At 34.6% G+C, this 12,586-nt stretch overlaps 2 protein-coding genes across 2 annotated transcripts; one reads left to right on the top strand and one right to left on the bottom strand.

Annotated features, from left to right (window-relative positions):
* Positions 1-1,011: 1,011 nt before the first annotated feature.
* On the bottom strand, positions 1,012-7,495 carry HELRODRAFT_179440 (hypothetical protein; the record flags this gene model as incomplete). Its single annotated transcript, XM_009028281.1, has 12 exons — positions 1,012-1,532; positions 1,673-1,884; positions 2,519-2,597; positions 3,154-3,789; positions 3,926-4,087; positions 4,434-4,574; positions 4,738-4,922; positions 5,111-5,219; positions 5,475-5,606; positions 6,387-6,472; positions 7,025-7,092; positions 7,376-7,495. The coding sequence occupies 12 exons, from the start codon at positions 7,493-7,495 to the stop codon at positions 1,012-1,014; spliced, it is 2,451 nt and encodes an 816-aa protein (XP_009026529.1).
* A 1,203-nt stretch (positions 7,496-8,698) lies between these two features.
* On the top strand, positions 8,699-11,930 carry HELRODRAFT_179439 (hypothetical protein; the record flags this gene model as incomplete). The annotated part of the gene is made up of 2 exons (XM_009028280.1): positions 8,699-8,746; positions 11,487-11,930. 2 exons carry the CDS (start codon positions 8,699-8,701, stop codon positions 11,928-11,930), a joined length of 492 nt encoding a protein of 163 aa, XP_009026528.1.
* Between the last annotated feature and the right edge of the window lie 656 nt (positions 11,931-12,586).

Genomic DNA, 12,586 nt, shown 5'->3' with positions numbered 1-12,586 from the left:
AAATTTAATTAAATTTAAATTAAATTAATAAGTATTGAAATAGAAACACGGAAATGAAGAAAGCACGAACACAGAGATGGAAAATTTGAAATCCCATCGGGCGGAAACAATTCCTACTTCATCTTATATATTTAAATAAACTGCTTTATATCGAAAATGAAAAATCATTATTTAAATAATTAAATCATTTAAACATATAAATACTCTATATAAATTTCTTAAATAGATAAATTAAAAAACACTCTAAATTTAAAAATCATTAAAAATTATTTAATCAAATAAATAAATTAAATTGAAATTAATTAACTACACAAATAAGACGCTTAAAGCAACACATGTGCAATCTATTTTCTTAGCAAAAAAATAGGCCTTAATACGTAATTGAAGGTGGCTACAATAAAATTTGGGGCAAACATTCTTATGGGGCAGTGTTATACCCTGAAATTGAACAGTAGTTCTATAATTATTTCTAAATATAAACTCTACTGGTATCGCGGTACACACACACACACACACACACAAATATTTTGTATATATTCTTTACTTTGTGTGTAAAAATGCTCTATGCATAAAAAATAGTAAAAGTTCAACCACTGAAAATAGCAATCAACCAGATAGATGGATATGAAGAGAATTTGAATGGAAACAGAAGAAATGCATGCATGCATGCATGCATACAATTCAGAATGTAAACAATTTGACATAATTTTGTAATACAAAACTATTTGTAATGAATGCATTTTCAGTGATGAATGAATGACTGAACAATGTGAAGATGAAAAAATGATGGAAGGACGAAACATAAAAGAATGAATTAGACAACAAAGTTTTAACCATGTTTATGCTTATATAACTACAAAACTGCGTTGCAGTATTGTTAGCACCACCTAACGTGTTTTGTGAAATTAACTTATAAAAATTCTCTACAAAAATATATGAACACGACGAAGGCTTCAGCAAGTGAAGTTAGTTTATAAAAGAAATTCTGAATGAAGACTCCAATGTGACAGCCTAGGAATAAACAATTTTTGTAGTTTTGGTGAATGTATGGTACTCTGGCATGTCAGCCGCTGGTTTGTTGCTGCTGATGTCGAGGCATGATTGATACGTTGGCTTCTTCCCTTCTTCTTCATGTTCCTCTTGTTGTTGTTGTTGATGATGTTGTTGTTGATGGATCATCATCATGAACTGTTGCGAATCTGGTTGTCCGTGATCAAACTGATGTTGTTGTTGTTGTTGTTGTTGTTGTTGTTGTTGAACCTCGTGCTTAAGAACTGCAACATGTTGGACGTTTGATACATTCTGTTGATCAATGAGGATGTGTTGTGGTTGACCTAGGGTTGACTGGCTGTGGTCGACGATGTAGTGCTGTTGATGAGCCACTTGAGGCTGAATGAAATGTTGTTGTTGTTCGAAGGAATGTTGTTGCTGGTGCTGAAATTGTTGGGCCGGCATAGATTCCTCTCGATAGGAGGGGGGCATTGTGTAGAAGACTCCGCTGCTTGAATGGATGTTTTGTCCCACGTACAGATCTGTCGTTTCGTTAGAAGATATTTTTTATTACAGTTCTAAAATATTTTTCAATACGAAAAAAATTTTTTTTGATTATTGTTGGAGTTTAATAAATGAAAATGTTCAATCCACTAGAAGTTCAAGGCGGAACATATCTAACTATTGGGATAGTGATCCTTGACGATCTCCTTCCTGATCTTGAGACTCCTGGTGCCCGGGGAGATGACGTAGGCCCCCACGAAGGATCCATCCTCCGTGAACCTCCCTCCATCCGACAGTCCGTAATCATTCAGGCTGATGTCGTCATCATCGCTGAGAACGTAGCCATCTGCCGTCATCAACTTTTTACTTTGGAACTTGCTTTCTGTGTCACTGAGAACAAAATATTAAAAAATCTAATTCACGAAAATGTCTACGTTAATTGCTTCGGTCGAACTGGGGAGTGTCAATTATCATGGAAGTGATCAATTAAAATTAGTTTATAAATCTAAACCCTTTTAAAAATAACAGCTTTCATATTATTGTGGTTTATTTTTATTATCACTGTATGACAATTATTAACGTAATTGTTTCTCATCAAGTTACCCTTAATACGTTGTTATCATTATCAGCATGATCATTGCATCAGCTATTACGTCATTAAGATTAAACTCAGTTTTATTAATTTCCAATGATTTATCCACCATATCAACAACACGAAAACACTACACATACAACAACAACAACAACGCAAATGTATTTTATACACACACGCAACAACACAAATATACACAGTATATGCAACGAAATAAATATAGGCTACACAATACATACAACAACACGAATGTACACAACAACAACAACAACGCAAATGTACTTTATACACACAACAACACGGATATATACAATACATACAACAACACGAATATACACAATACATACAACAACACGAATGTACACTACACAAAACAACAACAACACGGATATACACAATACATACAACAACATGAATGTACACTACACATACTCTCTGCTGTAGGACTTGAACTCCTGGTCGCATAATTCCTTTTCTGGATTATTTCCGTTCTTCCGCTCCTTGTCATCAACTGCGATCAGGATGTTTATAGTTAACCAACCAACAATGGATGGATGACACACTACGACAACCATTACGAATATTTCTAAACTCATTAGAAGAAAATCTTTGTTAGTTTTTTCCATTTAAATAATTAAGATGAATCATCAACATCGTTAATGATTGAGACGAACAATCTGAAGGATTGTCCATCATTTAATAATTTTTTAACAAAATTAATCGATTATAAAAATAATCGGAAATAAATTGATGTAATTGACACCGAATGTTATTTTTAAATCTAATAACTGATAACTGCCACTCAACATACCATTATATTTATCCTTCTTCCTTCTTCTACAGCAGCAGCAGCAGCAAAGACAGCAGCCACAACAACAACACAGCAGGAAAAACAACAGCGGTAGCGTCCACACCCACCACTTGTCCAGAGGGTTGAAGACCTCTTCTAAGTTTTATATCGCGTTTCAAAAAGAAACCTCCACTCAATTAACAATATCATCGCCATTTTCATCGTCCTCACCATCATCATCATCAACATCAACATCACCACTATCACCACAGCCAACCAGCAGGTTTAAGAGCTTCAGGATCGAAGACATCAACCACCTTCTCATCCTTCGTGTAGCCATTATCGACGATGCATTTGAACCTGTGCGGCAGGCCAGCCCACGACGTGTTCTTCTCCTTCCTCAGAACCAGTCGACTGACTTGAACATTCCCTTCCATCTCTTCATACAGCATTATGTGAGGAGGATCAGAGGCCGTTAGTTCTTCATAATCATTTGCTTGTTTGCTGCCATTTTCTGAAATGTTCTTCCGAAGTTGGTACCACTTTGGTTTGGAGGGGGTAGCAGGATCGTAAACACCTTTGCATTTGTACTTAAGTTCTTTTTCTTCTTTATCATTTTGCATAGGCGGTATTGAAGTCGTTGAAGGTTGTCGTGACAGGGGTGAGTGAGGTGGTGGTAGATAAGGTGAGTCTGGTGGCGAATATGAAGGATCGTGTGGAACGTTTGCTGATGGTGATTTACCAGATGACCACGATGATGGTGACGATGATCCTGACGATCCTGTTGATGATGATCCTGACGATTCAGATGATCCGGAGATTTCAAATGTTTTTGATGAGGAAGATGATGATGACGAGGATTCTTGAGTCTCAGTGTACACCACTTCTTCATCCACCACAATTTTCGTTCGTCCTGTTGTTACATTTTTGTATAAAATTTTATTTAATCAGCTCATCTTGTTTCAACTACCATGGCTACAGCAGCTCCAACGTTAAAGTCAAAACATAATTGAAAAATAAAAGCAGATTAGCAGGTTAAGACGGCTCACTGAGGACATTGATGTAGCCAGCCTTCAACATGTAGCCGTGCTTGTTCGTTGCGTTGCATTGTACGACCATGCTCTCCGAACCTCTGCCATCTTTTGACAGTTTCTTAATTTTCAAGAAAGTTTTGTTGGCAGCCATTTCGACATTTGGTGGCAGGTCGTGTGCTTGGAGCGAGTGATGAAATATTTTTAATACCGAATTAATATTAATTAGGCATCAAATTATGAAAGTAACAACATCCTCGAAAACATAAAGATATGTTAGGTGACGGTCGCATCGAATATATTTCTTTGAAACATTAAATTTGCAACAAATGTCTCACTTTTATAACAGCCATTCAAATCATCTCCAGTAACAAGAGTATGCTCATTCATTAGTCATCACATTTATCATTACTTTCATTCTTGTAATCATCATCATTATCATCAGCATCATCATCATCACAATCCTCTTCATCACCATCACCAACAACAGCAACAGCATCATCTGCACTCGAGAATTTTCACCGACCATCAACATTGCGTCCATTAATGATCCACTGGATGGAGGGTGGAGGCAAAGAAAAGGGGGCACAGTTGATGACCACGTCCTGCCCCTCTGTCAAGTTCATGTTCTTTGGACTATCGTGCTCCAATTTAAAACGTGGAAAAGCTATTTTTCAATGAAAAATATTTCTAATTTACCAAACAACTAAATTAATTAATTAATTAATTATTGTTCAATTAAAATTTTTTTAGGAGTCTGTTATAATAATCTCAAGTAATAGGTGTAACGGTTGAAAAAATTTGAAGGTTGCACGGACGAACAGACAGACCCTCAACAGAAACATGGAAGACGCACTCTCCACTGCCCAGGTGGTTGCTTCCAACGACGGTGTAGGTGCCCGCGTCCTCTGCCCTCACATCCAACAACGTCAAATTTGTCTCGCTGCTAGTGAAGTAACGACGGTCGTCCCAATCCTTGTGGCCCACAAACGACCACTTGTACTCAGGGAGGGGACTGTAGGCGAACATTCATTAACAAATTCAATAAACTTAATAACAAATTCGTACATACATTTGAACGTGTGTCGGTGTGTATGTACTTTGCCTATCTGTTCCTCTCAATAGACGTCTTTAGCGACTTGGGTTTTAAAATAGCGAACAACAGAAAATAATTAAAAAATTGAAAAATTGATTTGAACATACTATCCGTAGAAGAAACATTCCAACGTTTTGTTCTCTCCTTCCAAGGCAACGATGTTGGAGCTGGTTGCAAAAGCCAACTTGGGAGGAAATGGGACGATGCCTTTCGGATCTTAAGTGGATGTGTTGTCGTTGTTAGATCATACAACGTTGATTTTAATAGTTTATTAGAGTTTAACGCAAACTTTATTTGAAATTTTAAAAAAATAAGTGTCGATATTTGCCATATACATTTTCCGCTGTCTGAAGAGCATGCATTGAAATGGAGATAAACAAACCACACAATTATACATCAGAGTATACATACATGATACTTGGCGGCATGCAAGCAGACGCAAACGAACACCTAACAGCAAACTGCACAAACTTTTTGTGACGTTGAGAAAAGTGTAGCTGCCTCCGATGTGGGCGTCATCGAAGAGGTCGAACGTGAGGCTCTTGTAAACGAAGTTTTCCAGGACGCTGTCGCTCTGAAGCACGTATGCGAAATGAAGGTTTCCTGGTGGTTTGTTTGTTTGTTTGTTTATTGGTTGGTTGGTTGGTTTGTTTGTTTGTTTGTTTGTTTGTTTGTTTGTTTGTTTGTTTGTTTGTTTGTTTGTTTGTTTGTTTGTTTGTTTGTTTGTTTGTTTGTTTGTTTGTTTGTTTGTTTGTTTGTTTGTTTGTTTGTTTGTTTGTTTGTTTGTTTGTTTGTTTGTTTGTTTGTTTGTTTGTTTGTTTGTTTGTTTGTTTGTTTGTTTGTTTGTTTGTTTGTTTGTTTGTTTGTTTGTTTGTTTGTTTGTTTGTTTGTTTGTTTGTTTGTTTGTTTGTTTGTTTGTTTGTTTGTTTGTTTGTTTGTTTGTTTGTTTGTTTGTTTGTTTGTTTGTTTGTTTGTTTGTTTGTTTGTTTGTTTGTTTGTTTGATAGGACTCATTACGGTTCCTTACATTTAAAATATGTGATGGTGTTAGCCTCAAGAGAAAATCTTAATTATTTTTTATTGTGTATAAACGCATTGAAAAAGTTCTATAGAGTCATGACATCTTCGAATCATAAACTTTATATAAATTAAATAGTGCACTGCCTCGTTTCACAGAGCCGCAGAAAATTTATTTTTAACAACAAAGCAAACAATTGAGTTTCAAAACTGACGCGAATCCAAACAAATGCCAACCTAATGTTCGCAAGGACCAGCCATTTATATATGAAAAAATTTCCTATCATGGTTATAATTGATTGAAAACAACGTTAATAACAAATAATGCCACAGAAGATCAAATGTTCAACAATGAAATTCAACGAACCGAAGAGATCCACGCCAAGTCTTCGGCCCATCGGCAGGTGACGATCGAAGGGGCTCGCCTTGATGGGCCATTTGTTGATGCCCCATCTGTTGGGGAGGTGTGGTGGAGATGATGATGATGTTGGATTTATGATATAGCGATGACGATGATGATTGTGACATCATTCTCATTATAATCACTATGATGAGTATGAGGCTAAATTTACTATGCTATGACGATGAGGATGATGATGAAGATGATGGTGATGATAACGATGTTTTAAATGATGGTGATAATGGTGGTGTTGATGATAACGATGTTGTATATGATGAAGTTTTGATGATGATGGCGTAGCAATGATGGAGACGAAAATATAGATATATATCTATAATAAAAATGCGAGCCAATAATGAGATTAGATAAGATTAAAAGAATATAAAATGATTGTTTAAAAAAATGGCACAATAGTTTTAAATGTATCATTACAATTTCAACTTATGAAACTTTATAAATTATTTTAAACCAAAAATATAAAAATTTTTTAATTGAGTTAATTAATTAATTATTATAAAACAAATAAATAAATGTGAATAAAAGCTGGAATGATTGATCAATTAATTAATTATTAATTAATTAATTATATGCTAAAAAAAACTGACGCGTGCTTGAATTCACTGGATTGAAAGTAGTCGTCAATTTTCAATTTCAAACTTTTACCCTCCATAACCTAATGACAAAAAAATATTATATCAACAATTAATTAATTAATTTACTTCAATAAACTTTTTGAAATGCTTACAATAGACAACAACAACCGCAACAACAACCACAAAAAACAAACAACCAAAACAACAACAACATTAGCAACCAGCAATGAAACAAACAACGACAAAAAACAACAAACAAACAACAGCAACCAACAAACAACAACAAGCAACAAATAACAAAAAAACAAACAACAAGCAACCAACAGCAAAACAACAAGTAACAAGCAACCAACAACAACCAACTTCGACTGTTCGAGCCCCGAAATTTTTTTTCTCAAGTTTGTATCTGGTGAGGACGACGGTGGTGTTGGAGATCACCCTGCCACACTTGTTGCCGACGACGCACCAGTAGGAGCCAGACATGTCGTGATTGGCCGCCAATGTGAGGCCGTTAGATAAGCCTTCCGAGACTAATGTGTGGCGGTGGTCGTTCACATCCAGGGGTCCGTCATCTTTATGCCAGGTGATGCTGTCGGGACGGTTTAAAAGTCAAAATTATAACAACTCCTGTAGTTGGGGGAGGGAGACATTCCGATGGTGTTTTGATGACGTAATTGTTTTTTTTGTTCAAAGTAAAAAAAAAATGAATGGGTGAAGAGGTAAGTTGTTGAAACTTTGTAGTGTAGCAAGTTGGGACTGCCTTTGAGGATGTTGAAGTTCGGAAATCAAACAAACAAACAAAAAAATCAACAATCAACACACAGACAACCCACACACAATCACTTATATATATATATATATATATATATATATATATATATATATATATTATTTGACCTTCGTGACCTTATGACACAGGCGGCTATTAAACAAACGCCTGAAGCAAAAAATTTCATCAAACCACTTTTGTTGATACCATCTATTTGATAATAATGCAGTTTGTAACAAAGTTAGCATACACATAAACCAATGGCAATAGTGAATGTTGTCAAACATATCTAGACATCTATAATGAAAACACGTAAAATTGTTGTATTAAACGAAGTTGAAGATTGTAAAACTAATTGAATGAGCGTTAAGTATTCACTTTGAACAAACAAGGAATCAACAAAGTAGAGTAGAGACACAGTATATATATGTATTTGAGCATCTGGGCACATACGCAACATATCAATTTGATCACTGAAGATGGTATATGAACACCGAAAAAAGCTTTTTTGTTCTATCAGGCATAAAATAATAAAATAAACATAAAATTTTGGTTTTGAACTCAAGAAACTTGAAAATGATTCACGATCAACCGTTAGAAAAATTAGAAAAATCAAAAAGTTAAATTGCAAGTTAACTAACGCCGAACATGCTGCGATTTTTATCAATAATATATATATATATATATATATATATATATATATATATACGCCAAACAATGAACCATTAAACTCAAATATATATATATTATAATTACTTACATTACCATCAACATTAAAATTCTCGTTGACAACATTAAAACTGTCATCATCATCCTTAACATCATGATCGTTACTGAACACCATCATTATCACCCCCGCCAACACCATCATCATCATCGCCAACATCTTCATCATCATCATCGCCAATATCATCATCATGTCAAATACCTCCAGATATCTTAGCGCTCCTGTTATTAGTGCCAGCGTTAGTTCACTTGAACCATTAAACTCAAACAATAATAATAATAATAACGATAAACAAGAATACGAAATGTAAAAAGAAATAATGTTCTCAATTTTATTTCTGATGGCTTCTATTATTGTTGTTTGTTGTTGTTGTTACTGTTGCAGTTGTTTTTGATGTATATACGAATAAACATATTTATCCACACGTGCATGCAAATGCAACACAAACCATCAAATACAAATTCAAATACATATGTACGTACAAACAAAGAAACAAACACACAAACACAAACAAACAAACAAACAAACAAACAAACACACAAACAAACACACACATATATATCAGCTACAAATCAGATGTCAATAGTTGAAGAAATTCGATCTGAAAACCAAACAAACACCAAACAACACCACACAAACACAACTTCCAAATGACATTCAAACATTCACTAGCATGAATCCAGTGGAGCACACTAAACAAATTAAAATAAAAAAAAATAACACAGCAACAACAACAACGACAACGAAATAGAGCAGTAACAAAGTAATGAAACATTTTCATAAACAGTTCAATAAACAAAGAATAAAAATTAAGAAATAATAACAGAAGCCAATCAGCACTAACACAACAACAACATACAACAACACAACAACAACAACATATAACAATACCAACAACAACATTAAACAGCACAACAACAGCATATAACAATACCAACAACAACAAAACACTTGCGAACAAAACATTTAAGATAAGCAAAACAACAAATCAACAACTTTACAATGAAATCCAAGCCAGCTTACTTACAAGAAGACAAAAATTTCAATTGATGATTAGAAAGTGCAATGAAAGTTCAAAAAAATCGTAAAAAAAAGCTTGCCGTGAATATTATTTTTTACTAATATAATCGCCAACTTCAAAATCATTTGTACGTCAATATTTTCGTCATTAACATCATTGTGACATCATTATCATCATCATATCATCATCATAATCCTATCATCATTACCATGACCACTATCATCGTCATCATTACCATCAACATCGTCATCATCATCATTTTGATCAACAACAACAACAACGTGCACTAAGTTCTTTTCAGGCATGCCTGCAGACAAAATTCTTTTTTCATCTTTTCGGTTTCCACCTCTCTTACTCTTTTCCTCCATCTTCATCCTCATCACCGTCACCACAATTTCCATAATCATCTCTTTCGCCATCTTCGCCATCTTTCTCACCTTTATAACCTTCGTCCTCTCTCCAAATTTCAATAATCATTCTTTTCACCATCCTCATCACCTCATCATCTTTCTCATTTTCACCATCCTCTTCATCATTCTCATCATCTCAACATCTTCTTCACCATCCTTACTACCTTTCTTCTTCTCACCATCATCTTCACCATTTCTCAACATCATCTTTACTATTCCCGTCATCTAAAAATTTTCTTCACCATCACTCACCATATACACTCACTATTGTTCTCATCATTGTCATCCATGTTGTCATCTTTATCATTACCTATAACCTTTAACAATTTGAGCTCTGAATTTATTGAAAAGATTTGAAAAAATCAATGCCACTGTAGAAAGAAAGATAGACCTTTCATATGAATAAAAAAACTTGGGTTAGGTCATTAAGAATCTGGATATATAAGTCATTAACCATCTGAATATATGTCGGGTCAGTTCCTAAAAGGTCATATTAATTTTATAAGCCATATTAAATTAGCAGGCGAAACTATTTAACGAAAATTGTTAAGAATATTTCAATGTAGATGAAATCCGGACTGACTCCAACAGTCCAACCATGTAACTTGATATTTGGTGAGAAAGAGTTGTAAGAGGCGTAAAAAATAAAAGCAGATGAATCATTTTTCAAAAATTTGTTTTTTCGGAATGACTGCTATACTAGCTATCTGCTCAAAAACACACACACTCACACGCCCGCGCACACACACACACACACGCACATATTAGAAGATACACATACACACTCTTACACACACATGTATACATATTGTGAATATTGTTAAATCATTATTATTGTTGTTAATATTATTATTATTAGTAGTATTAGCCGCAGCAACACACACACACACATACACAAACACACATGCACATATCAGAAGATACACATACACACTTCCACACACACATATTGTTATAGTTGTTATTATTATATTATTATTGTTGTTTTTTAGTAGCATTAGTAGTAGCCACAACAACAGCAGTAGTAGTAGTAGTACTAGTAGTAGTAGCAACAGCAGTACAGTAGTAGTTGTAGCATTAGTAGTAGTTGTAGCAGTAGTTGTAGTAGTAGTTGTAGCAGTAGTACTAGTAGTAGTAGTAAATCTTGTTTCAATTGTAAAATTTCAACTGTCAATAAATTACTGAATAATTACTAAAAAACTAACTATTTCTATCACATGCACACAGGCATGCACGTACACACGCATTCATACAAGCATATATATACATACATACATACATACATACATACATACATACATACATACATACATACATACATACATACATACATACATACATACATACATACATACATACATACATACATACACACATACATACATACACACATACATACATACATACATACATACATACATACATACATACATACATACATACATACATACATACATACATACCACGGTTTGGTTTGTCGCCTGGGTGGGGGCCGTCAACTACTTCACTCAGCGCTAAACGAATACATTTGTCGTCTTTTCTCCAAGGCTTCAATCCCGGTTCTCAAAGAACCATCCGGCATTTCTGCGCATGATGGTAGGCGCCCGGACGGATGCACACTAATACCTTGGAGAGCCGGCAGATATTTGGCGTGGGATGTTACGGTCCCTGGCACCCTCGCCGAACGATACGTAAACCTGACAAGTAAAGAATGCGGTTTGGCCGCGGCCAGGGCAGCGGATGAGAAAATGAAAAAATATGGGAACGCCATCCCCTCGATGGAATTCTTGCCAATATGTATCGAGGTTCTCGGCCCGATGAATCCCAACACTTTTAAATTTCATAAGGTAATATGCAAAATGATCAGCGTCAGATCAGGCGACAGCAGGGAACTGTTTTTTGCAACTAACCACATTTCGTGCTTGTTGCAGCGGTTCCTGCGTGTCTGTGTGCTTGAAAATATCCAACTGAATGCCGACATGTGCAATTAACAACAAATCAAAGTGTTAATCCATTTGTTATTTGTTAATCCATGTGCCTCTGCCCTGACAGTCGTTATGCCAGTACATACATACATACATATACATACATAAATACATGCATACATACATAAATACATACATACATACATGCATACATACATACATACATACATACATACATACATACATACATACACACACACACACACATACATACATACATACATTCATACATACATACATACATACATACATACATACATTCGTATAGGCATGTTTTCAATTATGAATGAATGAAATGTTGTTTGTTTGTTTGCTCGTTTGCAGAACGCCAAACTAAACAAAACACAATAATAATAATAATAATAACAATAATAATAATTATACGGATGATGATTATATGATAATATTCTAAATAATATAATTATAACGTAGCGATAATAATAATTATAACAATAACAATAACTATGATGATGATGATAATAATGAGAACATTCTTTTATTTACCAAAAAACAAAATCCAAATGGAATCCATCGAAAATTATTAATTATATATTAGAGTGTAAATAAATAAAATACAAAATATAATGTACGATCCTCTCATGCTCTTTGATCAACAAGTGCTTGAGAGTAAAAAAGATATATTTAAAATCGGTTAAGTCGCA

This window comes from Helobdella robusta, assembly GCF_000326865.2.
Source record: "Helobdella robusta unplaced genomic scaffold HELROscaffold_54, whole genome shotgun sequence".
NCBI lineage: Eukaryota > Metazoa > Annelida > Clitellata > Rhynchobdellida > Glossiphoniidae > Helobdella > Helobdella robusta.
The sequence above is the reverse complement of the archived record's forward strand: the minus strand, read 5'-3'. Positions and strand labels throughout refer to the sequence as shown.